The 18,853-nt window shown below is 34.2% G+C and overlaps 1 protein-coding gene across 7 annotated transcripts in view; it reads left to right on the forward strand.

Annotated features, from left to right (window-relative positions):
• Window positions 1–18,853, forward strand: part of Cep83 (centrosomal protein 83) — a 118,256-nt gene that overhangs the window by 92,617 nt on the left and 6,786 nt on the right. For 6 of the 7 annotated variants that reach the window (XM_078053004.1, XM_078053001.1, XM_078053006.1 and 3 more), the window contains 3 exons: window positions 1,279–1,354; window positions 3,592–3,749; window positions 5,629–5,758. In XM_078053004.1, coding sequence (XP_077909130.1) covers window positions 1,279–1,354; window positions 3,592–3,749; window positions 5,629–5,758 — 364 coding nt within the window. The remainder of the gene's footprint in view (window positions 1–1,278; window positions 1,355–3,591; window positions 3,750–5,628; window positions 5,759–18,853) is intronic. The other variant, XM_078053005.1, reaches the window with a different exon arrangement.

The following is an 18,853-nucleotide window of genomic DNA, read 5'->3' on the forward strand; positions in this document are numbered from 1 at the left end:
TGTATTCAATGCATAGCCCTAGGCTTTTTTCTTTTTTTTGTATCAGGAATTAAATCCAGGGGTGCTTAACCACTGAGCCACATCCCAAGCCCTTCTTATTTATTTATTAATTAATTTATTTATTTTTAAATTTTGAGACAGGGTCTCATTAAGTTTCTTAGGTCCTCACCCTCCAGAGCCACTAGGATTATAGGTGTGTGCCACTGTGCCCAGCTATCAGTAGACTCTAAAGAGTATTATGGTCCCAATTCTGATTGGGCAGATCAGATGTGCTGCTAAAGTCAAGTTATAAATGACTACTGCCAAATGAATTATATTTGAAAGGAATTTTTAAAAGGAGAAGGTTGAGGGGCCCAGCCTACCAAACCTAATTAGCATAAAGTTTTCTCTACAACATTGGTCATTTGGTCACCAGAAAGTTATGATTGAGCATGTATCATTTGTTTAGAAGAGAATGCAGTATTGGTCCTCTTCAAATGTCCATTTGTTTTGGATAAAAATACTCATTAGATATTTTATAGAATTCAGTATGGTGATCTTCATTAGATAATTTTCTTTTAAATCTGTTAGACCTGGAATAAAGTAGCAGTGTTTCTGATAGCATTGATAAATTATAGAACTTTTAAGTTGTATGGATCTGAGGTAACTTTTCCTAAACTGAACTACTTTTTTCTGATGACTTGACAACACATTCTACACTTTTCCACTGAAGGCCAGTTGTTCAGGCTGTTCTCTATGTTTATTAAAATCTTACTAATCAGATTTTGTCTCCCTGTAGTATTCCCTGGTAACTTTGGACAAACTTGATATCTCATCCTTGCTATACTCATAGTTTTCCACTGCAAAAAAAGTAATCTGTGTTTAAATTTTAGTAATATGTAAACACTGTCTAGCTGCCTGGAATCTATGATTGATGATTGAATCTATTACTTTTGTTTTTTATTTTTTGGTATCGGATTGAATCCAGGGGTGCTTAACCACTGAGCTACATCCCCATCCTTTTTAAAATATATATTTTAATTAGGGACAGGGTCTCGCTGAATTGCTCAGGGCCTCAATAAATTGCTGAGGCTGGCTTTGAACTCAAGAGCCTCTTGCCTCAGCCTCTTAGCTGCTGGGATTATAGGTGTGTGCTACCTCCCTGGCTTTGGATCTACCACTTTGCATAACATAATACCTGGTATCAAACAGGCATTTGATATAATTTATTGTCTAATTCAGTGAAATAATAAACTGTGTGTGGATGTGTAATGTCTTTTGATGGGTTGTGGTTTTTAGGTTAAAACTTCAACAACAAATTGTGAATATTGAAAATGCAGAGAAAGAAAAAAGTGAAAATTCTGATCTGAAACAGGTATGATTTTTATTTTGCTTTTATTGATTGATTTATTTTGTTATGGTACTAGAAATTAAATCCAAGGGTGCTCTTACCACTGAGTTACATCCCTAATTCTTTTTATTTTTTATTTTGAGACAAGGCATCACTAATTTGTTGAGGGTCTCACTAAGTTGCTGAGACTTCCCTCAAATTTGTAGTTCTCTTGCAAGTCTCTGGGATTACAGGAGTGTGCCTCACCCCTATTCCATGTCTTGCTTGCTTTTTTTTTTTTTAGGTGCTTCTTTAAGTTGTTGTTTTGCATAATTATAGGAATTTTGCATATCACATTTATGATAATCTAATTAGCACAGTCCATAACATTGATGTTGATGTATAAAGATAAAGTGTTTCAGCTTCTCTGTTGTAATTGAGTAAGCTTATTTTCTGACTGCTGGTTTTTTTTTTTTTATATATTTGCGTGCTGTAGCTCATAACAATTCTTTTAAAAATCAAGAAGACATTATTTTGATATCTGGAATTTTAAAAATTGCTTAGAAAGATTATTCATTTTTAAGTTAATTGAATAATTGGTTTGTAACTTTGTATTTAATCCATAAAGTACTTCTTGCTATTTCCCTATGAAATATGAGTCGTATTTATATGGAAAGAAATGTGTATTTTAATTAAATTTATTTGAGTTCAGGAAAAAGATTACATATGGTTTGGCAAAACATGGGAGAGTATTCTCTTCCAAATTCCATTTTATTTTTTGTTAAAAAAACCTTTTTCCTACTGATTATGAAATAGTGAGTATTCTACTTTTAAGATTTATCTTGCCTATTAGCTGGTACAGCTTCTGAGCCTTAACTAGGAGGACATAACGTTTGATTCTCCAAGAGAGAAATTATATAGTATCCTTGGCATTGGGGTTTCTGTCATCCTACAATATATGGAGGTATTAAGTTCTTTAAGTTTGCTTATTCATGTAACTATGACATAGATTTAATACTCCTGTTAAAAAAGTAAAAAGTTCCACATGAAGGTATTCATTCCAGAATATAATCTGAGACATACCATTTTACTTTATTCTGCTAACAAATTGCTCTATGGACATACATAATTCTATCTTACTTGACTTTGCTGCCATTGGAAAGTAATAGGATTGTTACCTATTTAATTTGTTGCATATAAAGAATCTTATTTCTTTTAACTCTTGAATGTCAGGATGGGTTCTTTTGATCCCTGTCTTTTGATTATTTGCTCTAAAGTATCTCAGAGAATGGCTAAAAGAGGTAAATGGGAAAAAAAAAATAAAAATGAGAATTTCTTTATTTTATTGGCAAAATGGCATGTGGATAGATATAACTATCCCAAGTGAAAACTATTAAATATAACTTAGAAGCAATTTGAGTTTTTCTAGCCTGTTCGTTATGTCATTATCCACTTTTCTTGAGGAAAAAATATTCCCAGGTGAAGATAAATTAGGATGGAATAAAGGCCTTGGGTGATATTATATGATTTGAAATGTGGCTCTAGAGGCCAAGGAATCCCTAACCATTCATTAGATTTCTCAGATCTTCCTTCTGCTTTACACTGGGCATGTAGAATAATTGGAAATCATTTTAAAACAAGGTGAGAACAACCCTTCCTATGTTTACTCAACAATTCTTGACTGCTCAGAGAGCAAGCCTCCTATAAGGGTAGTATGTGGGAAGGGGGAACAACTACTTTCCCAGTTGACTTGTTTTTTTTGTTTGTTTTGTTTTTTAAATTTTTATTTTTTAGGTATAGATGGACACAACACAATGCCTTTAATGCCTTTATTTTTATGTGGTGCTGAGGATTGAACCCAGGTCCAGCCCTTGCTAGGCGAGCGCTCTACTGCTGAGCCACAATCCCAGCCCAGTTGACTTGTTTTTAAAGTTAGTTCTTTTCCTAGAAAGCTAGGGAAAAACTAGAGTCAAAGGAGACTTTACATTCTCTTTTTTCCTTGTTCTTCTTGCTAACCCATCTTCCCACTTGTGCTTTGTTTATTGTGGGAACAAAATGAGGAACTCAGTGACTAGGGAATATATGGTTAGTGGTAGTCCTCTAATTATAGTAAGAAATTATCCTAACTGCTGCTATTTATTGTTTCATTTAAGGGGCATCTTTGACGGCATATCAGCTGGGTGGGACATTTGTGATGGTGAAATGCTTAGTATCCTCCACTTTTCAGACCGTACTGCATTTGCTTAGTGGCCATATGTTTCACTTTTTTGTTTTCTTTTAAGCAAATCAGTAGCTTGCAGATCCAGGTGACCTCACTGGCACAGTCAGAGAATGACTTGCTGAATTCAAACCAAATGCTGAAGGAAATGGTGGAGAGATTAAAACAAGAATGCCGAAATTTAAGAAGCCAAGCTGAAAAAGTGCAAGTAGAAGTTGAAAAGTAGAGTTTGCTCTTTTTTTTTTTTTTTTGTACAAACTATTTTTTTCTTTTTGGCATATAATACATAGTTATTTCAGTGATAATTAATTCCAATGTTGAATGTGTTTGTATTTAGTTATAAGTACCTTTTGGTAGTGTACATTTGTCTTAGGTAACATTCTCTGTAAATTGAGCTTTATAGATTTTTTTAATTATTTAGAAGAAAATTTTAAAATCCTTCCTGAGCACAGTATTCTGAAAACTCTTGAAAGAAATGATCCTCTTTTTTTTTTGAGCAAACCAAAACAGTTTTGTCAAATAACCAAAGAACAGATGAGTTGATTGTGGGGTTGCTATTTTTGTGTGTTCTCAAAACTTCTTAGTATTAGAACTAGTTTTGGATTTTCCCTCTGAAAAGCTAATTTATTTTGTTTATATTTTTTGACCTTGAAATTTGTTAATAGTAGTGTAGTAGACAGGGGAAAATTATTTTGGTTGTATTCAAGACTTTATGTTCTCTGGAACATTTTAATATGTGGTAGAATAGACCTGGGGAATGTGACTCAATGGTAGAGCACATACCCAGCATGCAGAAGTCCCTAGATTTGATCCCCATGAAAGTAATGAGTAAGTAGATAGGTCGGTAGGATAAAATATTACAGTACTTTGTATTTGCTTTGTCTTTATAACAAAAAAATGTTATTATAGATGTTTATTTCTATCTATAAAACATTTTTTTTTCAAATTTGTTCTTCTAAAGTCAGTCTTACCAAGTAAAGCTTCTATTTTCCTTCAGTTTTTCTGTTCTTTCATATTTTAAGGCTCATCCAAGGTTTCATATATCAGGTTGAATTTCAGGAAAAGGAAGTAAGAAAGGTGCATGTCCATATGTGTTATAACATTCCTGAGGGTCTTATTTTTCTTTTATTTTTCAAAAAAAATAGAAATTGGTGTCTTGAAATTCTCAAGTGTTTGTAATGAGCTTAAGAACCCTAATGACAAGCATAACTAGCAAATTTAAGAAATTTGTTGTTGTTTTCTGGGTGTTATTCATAGGATAGTTGTAGAAGAAAATAACTGGACTACAGATGAATAGAGTATAATTTTAGTCCCGACTAGCATACTTAAAATCTGTATGACCTTAGACAAGTAATCTTACTTATCATGGTTTATTATTTCTTATTTGTATTACTTATAAAAGGATATTAAAAATCATATAAAGGATAAAGAATAGCTTTAGGAGTACAAATTTTAATTATGTTACCTTAAACTGTCATTGGTTTGAATTTTACCGTATCCAGAAAACATACCATACAAAGACTTGATTCCAGGCTGATTTTTTTGGTACTGGGGATTGAACTCCAGGACACTTAACTACTGAGCCACATCCCCAGCCGATTTTGTATTTTATTAGAGACAGGGTCTCATTGAGTTGCTTAGTGCCTTGCTATTGCTGAGGCTGTCTTTGAACCCAGGATCCTCCTGTCTCAGCTTCCCAACCTGCTGAAGATTACAGGCATGTGCCACTGTGACCAGCTCTAGGCTTATTTTTACAAGCTTCATTAGGTCCAATTTTTATTACTTGGTGGTCTTTGTAGTTTAGACCTGGTTATCAGGCATTTGTCCTGCCATTGATTAGATATGAGTTCTTACATCAGTTAATCACCTACTGTAAACCTAGTTCCTCATATATAAAAAAAAGACATGACAAGTACTTAATTAGAAGTACAGTGACTGATTTGTAAGAAATGCTCTGTGATGTTAATGTTAGTAAATGTGTGACCAAATAGTAGTGCCTGTAGTTAGAAAAGTAGGGATATCATCAGGCAGGTAATACCTATTTAACCTTTAGCATTTATATTAACTTTCATGTTTTTGCATATGTTTATTTTTCTGACAGGACATTGGAAGAAAAACAAATACTGTGGTTGGAAGAGAAGCATAAGCTTCATGCACGTATCACAGACAGAGAAGAAAAGTATAATCAAGCTAAAGAGAAACTACAGCGTGCTGCCATTGCTCAGAAAAAGGCAGGTGGTTCTTATTAAAATGATTTCTATAGAGTAAAACAACTATTTTAGAGTAAAATGTAAAATTAAAGCTGAGATTTTAGTGACATGTTTAATTTGATATTTAAATATTACATTTCACTGTCAACCTTGCAGAGGTAAAATGGGAAAATCTAAACCATCCAGCAGGTTTACTTGTGAATTTTGTTTGAGCTGACAGGTATTTTCCCACAGAGATGATATTTTTTTAAATCAATAAAACCTTCCAGGCCAATCCATACAAGTCTTAATTCAACTCATTCTCCTTTAAAGTTATAATGTTATTAGACTTGTTTCACCTATGCCTAACTAATATCTATAATACTGCTTCTGTGGTTAAAAGCCTTTTTTGTTTCCAACTCAAAAATTAGGGGCAAGTATCTTCATGCCCTAGTTGTAGGGCCTAGGACTCTTCATAGTTTCTGAAACAGCTACACTATTTCCACTTTGATCCTTTTAAAAATTTTACCTCTGCAGGCATACTTTTCTCTAGAAACTAAAAGGCTTTCTTTTTTGGAAATAGTCTAGGGTATCCTGAAAATCATGTAGCCAGATATTTTCATATAAGTCAGTGGTTTATAATGTTTTTCTACTTAAGTAAACCCAAGGAATGTAGCAGTTTCCATCAGTAACAGTGACTCATTGGCAGTGATTTAGCAGTTGTTTTTAACAGAGTCTGGCTGTGAGGAGGGACAGGGTAGTGGATGTACATGTGTGTGTTTGATATGTTTCCACTTAATAAGTTCTCTTTTTAGAAATGTTGGTTATGAGGAGGAGAATAACTGAGATGAGAGAAAGATAATCCTAGGTGTACTAGTATCATAATAGCTGTGTTTTTTGGAAAAGTTAATTGTTCAGATTTGAATAAGAGGAAATAACTAGATCATTATATTCCGATTTGGAAGTCCAGGACACTGTTCCTAGCAATCATTTTGTTATTGGGGTAAATGTCAAATGTGATTGACAGTTGGAGGGATAAATGAGTAGTCACTACTTCAGTGTCCCAGCTACTGATATTTTCTCCTTCCATAATGCTAAAAGTACTAAAACATTGAGATTAGAAAAACATTTTTTATTTTACAAGAATCCCAATGTTTTGTATCCTTTATGCCACTTTTATTGCCTTTTGTCCACATAAGTACTGAAAAGCATGTGGGTGTTAGGATTTCAATACTTTTTTTAATGACTTGTGACAGTCTCAGAAATTCTACTTACGCTTCTTTGCACTGTGAAGCCTAGGCACATCTGAAGCTAAATTTCAGCCAGAAAATTCTAGAAGTAATAGGAGCTGGTTTCCCCCCTACACACACAGATAAACTTTCATGTTGAAGTTTTAGGGATAAGTGTCTTAGAAATCAAATCCTAATTATTGTGGTTTAGTTTGATTAACTTCTTTTGGAGCAAAAGTGATATCCAGTGTTAAAAGAGATCAGACACTGATCAGATTAAGGAAATTTAATAGGATTGCCATGGGGCACTGGGATACATTTGAAATTAGTCATTGTTCATTGAAGGTGAGACTAGTCAGTACAGTTCTGTGTATGCCACTTAAGTTTAGCTTCATGGGTGCAGGCATGTAGCATGAACTGCATTTTGCCCAGGTCAAAGTTTTTCATGCAAGTTTGAGGAAGAATTAGATTCAGATCAAGGTAATAAGGATGTCTACAAAAACAAAATTATTATAATGGTAAAGTTTTAAGGTAGTCATTGGCTCTTTCAGTCAATATATGTTGAGTTTTTGTTTTTATTGTATTTGAGCTTAATTCCTGGCAGATAGTAAGTGATTAGTAAATAGTTTGCTTTTATAATGGTGAATGAAAAGATTACTAACAGTAGTCTAAGAACCTGGCTTTTGGAAGTTCATCTCCAGATTTGTTTCAGGAGGCAAATTTCAGAGTCTGTACTATAAGCTGATAATATGATGCCATATTAACCTTACACCAATGCTTTTTAGTCACCATTCCTCAGCATTTGAGTAAATTCACATCCGTATATTTTTACAGAATAATAAAGCCCAGTCCTGGTCTTAGCTTCTCTAGAATGGCTTCTGTCATGGTTTTGTACTTAAAGATTAGAATTTTTTATAGAAATCTCTATCTTTGTATATTACCTATAGTTACTATAGGGCCTGATTAAATGTACCTGTTTGATGTGTATTTTCAATGTATATATACTTGATTAAGATTTGATGGCAAGTAAAATTATTTATTCAACTACAGTGTAAATAATCAACTGAAGAAATACAATTAGATTTAAGATTGTGTATTTATGTGATCATACAGTAATGAGATTATAAGCATTTCTACCTTTAAAATATCTGCTATTGGGGCTGAGGTTGTGGCTTGGTGGTAGAGTGCTTGTCTAGCATGTGTGAGGCACTGGGTTCAGTTCTCAGCACCACATATAAATAAATGAATAAAATAAAGGTCCATCAACATCTTTAAAAAAACTTTTTAAAAACCCCTGCTATTTATAGTAACAAAAATGGCATGGTATTGGCACAAAAATAGACATATAGACCAATGGTACAGAATAGAGGACACAGAGACAAACCCTTATAAATACGATTATGTCATACTAGACAAAGGTGCCAAAAACATTCACTAGAGAAAAGATAGCCTAAAATAATGCTGGAAAAACTGGAAATCCATATGTATTAAAATGAAATTAAACCTCTATCTCTCACCTTGCACAAAAATCAACTCAAAGTGGATCAAAGACTTAGGCACTAGAACAGAGGCCCTGTGCCTAATAGAAGAAAAATAGGCCCAAATCTTCACCATGTTGACCTAGGATCTGACTGTTTTAACAAGACTACTAAAGCTCAAGAAGTAAAATCAAGAATCAGTAAATGGGATGGATTCAAATTAAAAAGCTTTTTCTCAGCAAAAGAAATAATCAATAATGTGAGGATACAGCCTACAAATTGGGAGAAAATTTTTACCACATCCACCTCCAATAAAGCATTAATCTCTAGGATATAAAAAGAACTCCAAAAACTTTACACCAAAAAATTAATAATAACCAATAATTAATTATTGGTTATTATTAATAATTAATAACCAATTAATAAATGGGCTAAAGAATTGAACAGACACTTCACAGAAGAAGAAATACAATTGATCAACAAATATATGAAAAAATATTGAGCATCTCTAGCAATTAGAGAAATGCAAATCAAAACTATGCTAAAATTTCATCTTACTCCTGTCAGAATGGCAATCATCAAGAAGACAGGCAACAATAAACGTTGGTGAGGATGTGGTGAAAAAGGTACACTAACACATTGCTGGTGGGACTGCAAATTGGTGCAACCACTATGGAAAGCAGTATAGAGATACCTCAGAAAATTGGGAATGGAACCACCATTTGACTCAGCTATCTCACTCTCGGTTTATACCCCAAAGACTTAAAATCAGCATACTATAGTAATGAAGCTCTGTCAATGTTTATAGCAGCTCAATTCACAATAGCTAGACTATGGAACCAACCAACCTAGGTGTTCTTCAATAGATGAATGGATAAAGAAAATGTGGTGTATATATTCAATGGAATATTACTCAGCTTTAAAGAAGAATGAAATTATTTATGCCAGTAAATGAATGGAGTTAAAGAATATCATGCTAAGTGAAATATGCCAATCTCAAAAAACCAAAGGCTGAATGTTTTCTCTAACATGTGGATGCTAATTCACAATTAGGCAGGGGGAACTAGGGAAGAATAGCATTACTTTAGGTAGAGGGGAGAGAAGGGGATGTGGGGATAGGAAAGATAGCAGAATGAAACAGGCATTTTTACTTTACATATATATGTGACTGCCTGACCAATATGATTATACATGTACACTCAGAAAAGTGAGAAATTATATCTCACTATGAATGACATTTCAAAGTACATAAATGCATTCTACTGTCATGTATAGCTAGTTAAAACAAATTTTAAAATACCTAAGAAAAGCATATGCTTTTGGAAATGACAGACTAGGAAATATGTAGATCAGCTTTCTCCATGTGCTGTGGTTTGAATATTTGTGAACCCCGCCCCACCATCCCTATTTATCTGATGAAATTCTAACCCTCAAGTTGATGGTAATAGGAGGTATGGATCTTTAGGGGTGGTTAGATCAACAAGGACAAGGACAGAGCCCTAATGAGTGTATGTAACACTGTCTTGCCCTTTTACCATGTGAGGACTGAGTGAGAAGGCACCATCTTGTGATGAATCACCTTAATCTTGGACTTCCCAACCTTTGGAACTTGGAGAAATCAATTTCTGTTATTTATAAACTACCTAAGTTCTAAGGCATTTTGTTATAGCAGCTCAAATGAACCCCATGACAACAAGGAGAATTTGAGAGAGTATTTTAAAAAATATCTCCATGAAGGTCTCAGAGAGCTAACAAGTCCATGAAAGATTAGGAGGCCAAGATCCCTAGCAGTAAGGGACCTAGAGAAGTGAGCATGGCATTTGTAGTTGCTTTTCCTTTAGGGTAAATTGTCAGTTCCAGAAGAGACAACTAGAAGCTGAGCAAAGCTTTGACAACTTCATTGGGCTTGGGAAACAAAAATTGGAGTTCAGAAACAGCCACAAAGCAGAAGATCAGGTAAATCCACTTGTGTTTTAGGTTAGAATCCTGAAAGAATTTGTCATTGAACTAAGGGTGATCTGAAAATAACTGGGGTCCTTGCAATTACTAAAGCACAGCTTCAGATAATCTCATTCCTTATAATTAGATTATTTATTAATAGTTTATACTGCTAACAGCCTGCCTGACCAAAACAAATGAGTCTACTTTAAGGGAAAATAACATTGTAGGTTTGAAAAATTATTTCCTCAATTTTTTAAATTTATAATTCCCAGCTCTACAAAAAATAAGTAGACATACCTAGAACAGCCAAAATCCAAAACATTGACTATATCAAATACTGGTAACGATATAGAACATAAGGAACTCTGATTCTGGTGGGAATGCAAACTGGTACTGCCACATTAGAAGACATTTTGATAGTTGTTTGTAAAGTTACCATATGATTTAGTAATCCATTCCAAGGTATTTACTCAAATGAATTGAAAAGCTAAGTCCACACAAAAAAAACGACACACAAATATTTAGAACAGCTTTATGTCGGTACTTGGAAATGACCAATATATCCTTTAGCAAATGGATGGATAAAACTGTGGTATATCCAAATAAGGTGACATTATTCACCAGTAAAAAGAAATGAATCAGCCAGGTGTGGTGGCACATGCCTGTAAATCCCAACAACTCAGGAAACTGATACAGGAAGATCACAAGTTCAAAGCCAGCCTCAGCAAAAAGCGAGGTGCTAAGCAACTCAGTGAGACCCTGTTTCCTAAATAAAATTAAAAATAGGGCTGGGGATGTGGCTCAGTAGTTGAGTGCCCCTTAGTTCAATGCCTAGTACCAAAAAGAAAAAAAGAATCAACCACACAAAGACATGGAAGAAACTTAAATGTATTGCTAAATAAAGAAACTAGTCTAAAAAAACTACATACTGCAGTTTCAACTATGACATTCTAGATATGACAAAACTATGTAGATAACAGAAAAGTCAGTGCTTACAGGGGATCAGTGGTGGAGGAGAGGACGAATAGACAGAGCCCTGGAATTTTTAAGGCTGTGTGATACTATAATGATGGAAATATGAAATTGTACAAAATCCATAGACCTGAACAACAGAAAGAATGAACCCTAATACAAAGTATAGTGTATAAGTATTGGTTCATCAGTTTAACAAATGTACAACAATTCAAGATGTTAATAGTGGAAATTGGATGGGGAAGAAAATATATGGAAGTTCTCTACTTTGTTTATTTTTTCTGTAACCTAAAACTGCTCTAAGAAATGGTCTGCTAATTAGAAACAACAATAACAAAACAGGCATGTGAGGAAATAACATCAAAAACCAAAAGAATAACCAATATAAATGGACCCCTACTGGGAATACAGGTAATGGAGTGTTTAGATACAGACTTTAACCATGTAGCACTTGCTCAGAAATAACAGCTTGAGAATTATATCAGAAAACTGGGAAACAGCGGACACAGTGGTTCATGTCTATAATCCCAGTGACTTGGGAGGCCGAGACAGGAAGATCACAAGTTCAAGGCCAGCCTCAGCAACTTGGTGAGACCCTTTCTCAAAAAAATAAAATAAAATAAAAGGGCTGGAATGTGGCTTAGTGGTAAAGTGCCCCTGAGTTAGATCCTTAGTACCAAAACAGAAAGAAAGAAAACAGGAGAACATTTAACAAAGGCAAGTTTAGAACTAAAAAAAACACAATAATGGAATTATTAGTTCTATGGATAGATTTAGATTTAACATAGTCATCATTAGCATCTTCAAAATACAAGCAGAAAAATCAGTGAAAGAAACACCAAATGTGGGAAAGTGAAAATTCAAGGGCTAGTTTTTGAAAAAATCGATGAAACTGATAAAGCCTTAACAAAACTGGTTCTCATCAAACAACCCATGAGATGGATTAGATAGATAAATACAACTGAAGATCATTAATGAAAGGGAGGATACTGCTACATATGTTATAAATATTAAAATCAAAAGCATATTATAAAATAATTGTACTAATTAATTATGCAGTTTAGATGAATACAGTCAGTGAAGAACATTGTAATAAAGCTAATATGAGAAGATTAGAAAATCCAAGGAGTCTTATATCTGTGAAAGAGGTAGAACCCTTAATTAAAAATCTTCTACTAATAAAATACCTTATTTGGCTTTATTGATAAATTCTTCCAAATATTTAAGGAAGAAATAATACCAATCTTAACAAGAATTCTCCCAGAAAATAGAAAAGTAGGAAAAACATCCCCATGTATTTTATGAGGTTGAGACCTGATACAATCATAAGAAAACTTATAAACATAGATGTAAAAATTTAAACATTAGAAAATTGAATCCTGTTATACATTTAAATTATGATAAATCATGAACCTCTAGAGTTTGTCTCAGAGATAAAACTGGCTTAACATGTAAGATCAGAGTAATTCAAGACTAACAAAAAGAAAGAGAACTATTGTGACCATCTTAATATATATACAGAAAAGTAATTTCACAAAATTAATGTATAAAAAATTTTATCAAATTAAGAGTAGAAAGGAATTCTCATTCTGATAAATGGTGTCTATAAAAATCCTGCTGCTAATTAATATTGACCAAATATTGAATGCTTTCCTCCATTCACCCAAGTTTAGGAACAAGACAAGTTAGGTCTGTTATCACCATTTTGTTCACTGTTTTGTTGGAGGTCCTACTTAGTGTAATGAAGCAAAGGTGGGGGAAAAATGATATAATGATTATATAGGAGGAACTAAAATTGTTATTCACAAATAACATGATTGTATATGCATAAAAGGTAAATCTATCAATAAAGTATTAAAATAGGAATTTTTAAAATTGTTGGATACAAGATCAAGTAATATCAGTATATCTTTATATACTTAACAGAAAATAATATTTAGGTGGGATACAGTAGCACACACATGTAATCCCAGCACCTTGGTAGGTTGAGGCAGAAGCATTGCAAGTTTGAAGCCAGTCTCAGCAATGTTAACAAGATCCTGTTTCAAAATAAAAAAGTACTGGAGATGTAGCTCAGTGGTAAAGCATCTGGTTTCAATCCTCAGTACCAAAAAAATAAAATTAAATTAACATTTAGGGGCTGGGATTGTGGCTCAGCAATAGAGCACCCACCTACTGTGTGAGGCCCTGAGTTTCATCCTCAGTGCCGCATAAAAAATAGATAAGTATAATAAAGGTATTGGGCAAATCAGCACCTCTGCAAATCTGTAGAACTCCCACGTAGGTCACCTGACTGTGTTCCAGCCACAGCACAAGGACATCCCAGCTCCTCCCACCTCACCAGACACCCCAATGCTGGCAACAGACCAACTCCATCTTGGAAAACCTTTCTTGCCATTTGTTGGTGGGCAGGGCTATTATCAGGAATCTACAACTGAACAAGTACCTGGTTTCCAACTCCCCTGCCCCTCAGCTTCGATAACTTGGCACAGTGACTGTCCAGCACAAAAACTGCTCTCCGTTGAACAGGAATGCAGTGTCACCAGGGCACTGCCCACCTTGGTGCAAGCCAAGAGGTCCTGTAGTTGAGACCTGATAAGCAAGGGTCTAAAAACCTGGAGTAACTCAGAGAGACCAAGATTAGGGAAGATTAGGGAAGCTCCAGGCAGGAGAGGAGGATGATACCGGGGGCTCAAGTCTTCTCACACTGGTTACTTATACCACCCTGAGAGCAGAGACTCAAGCTTGGAATAGACAACTCCACCTACTGGAAGAGAGGAGAAAGAAATGGAATTCTAAGAGTTTTTTTTTTTTTTCCTTCCTTTTTATCCTTTTTCTTTCTCCTCTACCCTTCTGTCCTCTGGCCCTCACAACCCCAACATATGTGAAACTAAGGACTTTGCATGAAATAGAACTTTGAGAACTGAATCTAACATAGAGGAATTACATAAGCCTCCCCCCTTTTTTCCCTCTCTTTTTTCTCTTTTCTTTTTTTCTTCCTTTCCTTTTTCCTCTTTCAACCTCCCAATTTTATTATTTTTACTTCTTATAATTTTCTAAATACATATATGTGTTTGTTTCTTTGTACTCTACTGTCCTCCCACATACTTGTCTACCCTCCTGTCTATTCCCTGATACTAACCCTCTTCATTAGAGTTCTCCAAATTTCTTAAGTTATATTAACCCCATACCCTCACATCTTTCCCCCTTACCATAACATCCTACGCCCAACCCCCAGTTCTCTGTCTGCCACCAGAAACTGTACATCTTTTATGTACAGATAAATATAATAAAGGTATTGGGCAAATACCTTTTTCATACAGAATATGAAACTACTGATATATTTTAAATAATAATTGAATCCAACATTTCTGGACATTGAGACTAACTGTAAATGTCTTAATAACAATAATTTGTTCGTAGGTGATGTATCGTTGAAATTGGGATCTGTAAACATTGTCCTTCTCCACAAAGGAGGGATCTTGGAACCATACAAGAGCACTAAAAATCTATAGAGTAAAAACAATAACACCCCAGTTGCTGGAAAGAAACAAACCAAGCAACATGAAAAGACAAGGGAAGAAAGTACCACAAACAATTCAAAACAACACATCATTAGAAGAATTAACAGCTATAGTAGAAAAGAGGACAGAGAAAGATTTCAGAATATGCATGACTAAAATGTTTTGGAATCTCAAAGAAGACATTAGAGAACAAATACAGGCAGTGAAAGATCACTTTGACCATGAACTACATAAATCCAAGAAGCAAAAGGTCACCTCTACAGGGAGATAGAGGTTATACAAAAAAAAAACCAAATAGAAATTCTTGAAATGAAAGAAATAATAAACCAAATTAAAAACTCAAATGAGAGCATCACCAGCAAATAGACAACTTAGAAGATAGGACATCAGACAACAAAGACAAAGCATATCACTTGAAAACAACATAGACAGCATAGCAAAAATGAGCAGAAAACATGAGCAGAACATTCAAGAAATATGGGGCAGCATAAAAAGACCAAATTTAAAAGCTATTGGGATAGAGGAAGGCGTAGAGGTCCAAACCAAAGGAATGAGCAATCTGTTCAATGAAATAATATCAGAAATCTTTCCATATATGAAGAATGAAAAAGAAATCCAAATCCAAGAAGCCTACAGGATGCCAAATGTGCAAAATAACAGCAGATCCATACCAAGACACATAATAATGTAAATGCCCAACATACAGAATAAGGAGAGAATTTTAAAAGCCAAAAGAGAAAGGAATCAGATCACATATAGGGGTAAATCAATTGGGATAACATTAGATTTTTTCAACACAGACCTTGAAAGCTAGAAGATCCTGGAACAACATATTTCAAACTCTGAAAGATAATGGGTTCCAGCCCAAAATCTTGTATCCAGCAAAACTAAGCTTCAGATTTGAAGATGAAATAAAACCTTTCCACGATAAACAAAAGAATTTACAGCTAGAAAACCAGCACTACAAAACATCCTTGGCAAAATATTTTATGAAGAGGAAATGAAAAACCAACAGAGGGAGGTAGTACACTAAAAGAAAAGCTAATCAAAGAGGTAAACCAAGTCAAATTAAATAACAAAAATAAACAAATATAGCTGGAAATACAAACCATATCTCAATTGTAACCCTAAATGTTAATGGCTTAAACTCACCAATCAAAAGACATAGGCTAGCAAATTTGATTTTAAAAAAAGATCCAACAATATTCTGCCTACAGGAGACTCATTTGATAGGAAAAGATATAGACAGACTGAAAGTGAGAGATTGGGAAAAATCATACCACTCACATGCACTGCGGAAGCAATTAGGGGTTTCCATACTCTCATCAAATAAAATAGACTTCAAGCCAAAATTAATCAAAAGGGATAAAGATGGACATTACATACTGCTCAAGGGAACCATACACCAACAAGACATCACAATCATAAATATATATGCTCCAAACAATGGTGCATCTATGTTCATCAGACAAATTCTTCTCAAGTTCAAGAGTCAGATTGACCACAACACAATAATCCTGAGTGACTTTAACACACCTCTCTCACCACTGGACAAATCTTCTAAACAAAAGTTGAATAAAGGAACTATAGAGCTCAATAACACAATTAATAATTTAGACTTAACTGACATATATAGAATATATCAACTGGCATCAAGCAGACACATTTTCTTCTCAGCAGCACATGGATCCTTCTCACAAATAGACAATAAACTATGTCACAGGGCAACTCTTAGCAAATATAAAGGAGTAGGGATACTACTGTGCATTTTATCAAATCATAATGGGATGAAATTGGAAATCAACGACAAAATAAAGAATAAAATATCTGCATTACATGGAGACTGAACAATATGCTACTGAATGAACAATGGGTTACAGAAGACATCAAGGAGGAGATTAAAAAATTATTAGAGGTAAATGAGAACACAGATACAACATAACAAAATCTCCAGGACACTATGAAATCAGTACTAAAGAAAATTCATTGCATGGAGTTCATTCCTTAAAAGAAGAAAAAGTCAACAAATTAAAAGAACAGAAGAAAAAGAAGAACAAATCAGCAGCAAAAGCAAAAGAAGGGGAAAAAAGCAATAGAAAGAAAAAAAAGCAATAGAAGGCAAGAAATAATTAAAATCAGAGCTGAAATCAATGAAATCAAAACAATTGAAAAAATTGACCAAACTAAAAGTTTATTCTTTGAAAAAGTAAATAAAATTGACAGACCCTTAGCCATGCTAATGAAGAGAAGGAGAGAGAATTCAAATCACCAAGCATAGGTAATGAAAAAGGCAATATCACAACAGACACTACAGAAATACAGAAGATAATTAGAAATTATTTTGAAATCTTATACTTTAATAAAATAGAAGACAGTGAAGGCATCGATAAATTCCTTAAGTCATTTGATCTGCCCAGATTGAGTCAGGAAGATATACACAACTTAAACAGACCAATATCAATTTAGGAAATAGAAGAAGCCATCAAAAGATACCAACCAAGAAAAGCCCAGGTCTGGATGGATACACAGCTGAGTTCTACAGAACTAAAACTAAAAGCATAACTAATACTAATACTCCTCAAATTATTTCATTAAATAGAAAAAGAGGGAAGGAACACTTCCAAACTCATTCTATGAGGTTAATATCACCCTGATTCTAAAACCAGACAAAGACACTTCAAAGAAAGAAAACTATAGACCAATATCTCTAATGAACATACATGCAAAAATTCTCAATAAAATTCTGGCAAATCGAATACAAAAACATCAAAAAGATTGTGCACCATGATCAAGTATGATTCATCCCAGTGATGCAAGGTTGGTTCAGCATACGGAAATCAATAAATGTAATTCATCACATCAGTAGACTTAAAGATAAGAATCATATGATCATCTCAATAGACACAAAAAAGCATTCGACAAAGTACAGCATCCCTTTATGTTCAAAACACTAGAAAAACTGGGAATAACAGGAACATATCTCAACATTGTAAAAGGGTATCTACACAAAGCCTCAGGCCAACATCATTCTAAATGGAGAAAAATTGAAGGCATTCCCTCTAAAATCTGGAACAAGACAGGGATGCCCCCTTTCACCACTTCTACTCAACATAGTTCTTGAAACACTGGCCAGAGCAATTAGACTGATGAAAGAAATTAAAGGGATAAGTATAGGAAAAGAAGAATTAAAACTAGCACTATTTGCTGACAATATGATTCTATACCTAGAAGACCCAAAAAACTCCACCAGAAAACTTCTAGAACTAGTAAATGAATTCAGCAAAGTAGCAGGATATAAAATGAACACCCATAAGTCAAAGTCATTTCTATATGTCAGTGACAGATCCTCTGAGAAGGAAATGAGGAAAACTACCCCATTCACAATATCCTCAAAAAAAAAAAAAAGATACTTGGGAATCAACAAAAGAGGTAAAAGATCTATACAATGAAAACTACAGAACCCTAAAGAGAGAAATCAAAGAAGACCTTAGAAGATGGAAAGATCTACCTTGCTCATGGATAGGCAGAATTAATATTGTCAAAATGGCCATACTACCAAAAGCACTATACAGGTTTAATGCAATTTGGTCAAAATCCCAATGGCATTCCTCATAGAAATAGAAAAAGCAATCATGAAATTCATCTGGAAAAATCAGAAACCCAGAATAGCTAAAGCAATTCTAAGCAGGAAGAGTGAAATAGGTGATATCGCTATACCAGACTTTAAACTATACTACAGAGCAGTAGTAACAAAAACAGCATGGTATTGGCACCAAAACAGGCCAGTAGACCAATGCTAACTGAAGTTAGGCAATCCCAAAAAAACAAATGCCAAATGTTTTCTCTGATGTAAGGAAGGTGACTCATAGGTACAGAATAGAGGACACAGAGACTAACTGACAAAATTACAATTATCTTATATTAGACAAAGGTGCCAAAAACATTCACTTGAGAAAAGATAGCATATTCAACAAATGGTGCTGGGAAAACTGG

The sequence above is a fragment of the Ictidomys tridecemlineatus genome, chromosome 6 (assembly GCF_052094955.1).
Source record: "Ictidomys tridecemlineatus isolate mIctTri1 chromosome 6, mIctTri1.hap1, whole genome shotgun sequence".
Taxonomy (NCBI): Eukaryota; Metazoa; Chordata; class Mammalia; order Rodentia; family Sciuridae; genus Ictidomys; species Ictidomys tridecemlineatus.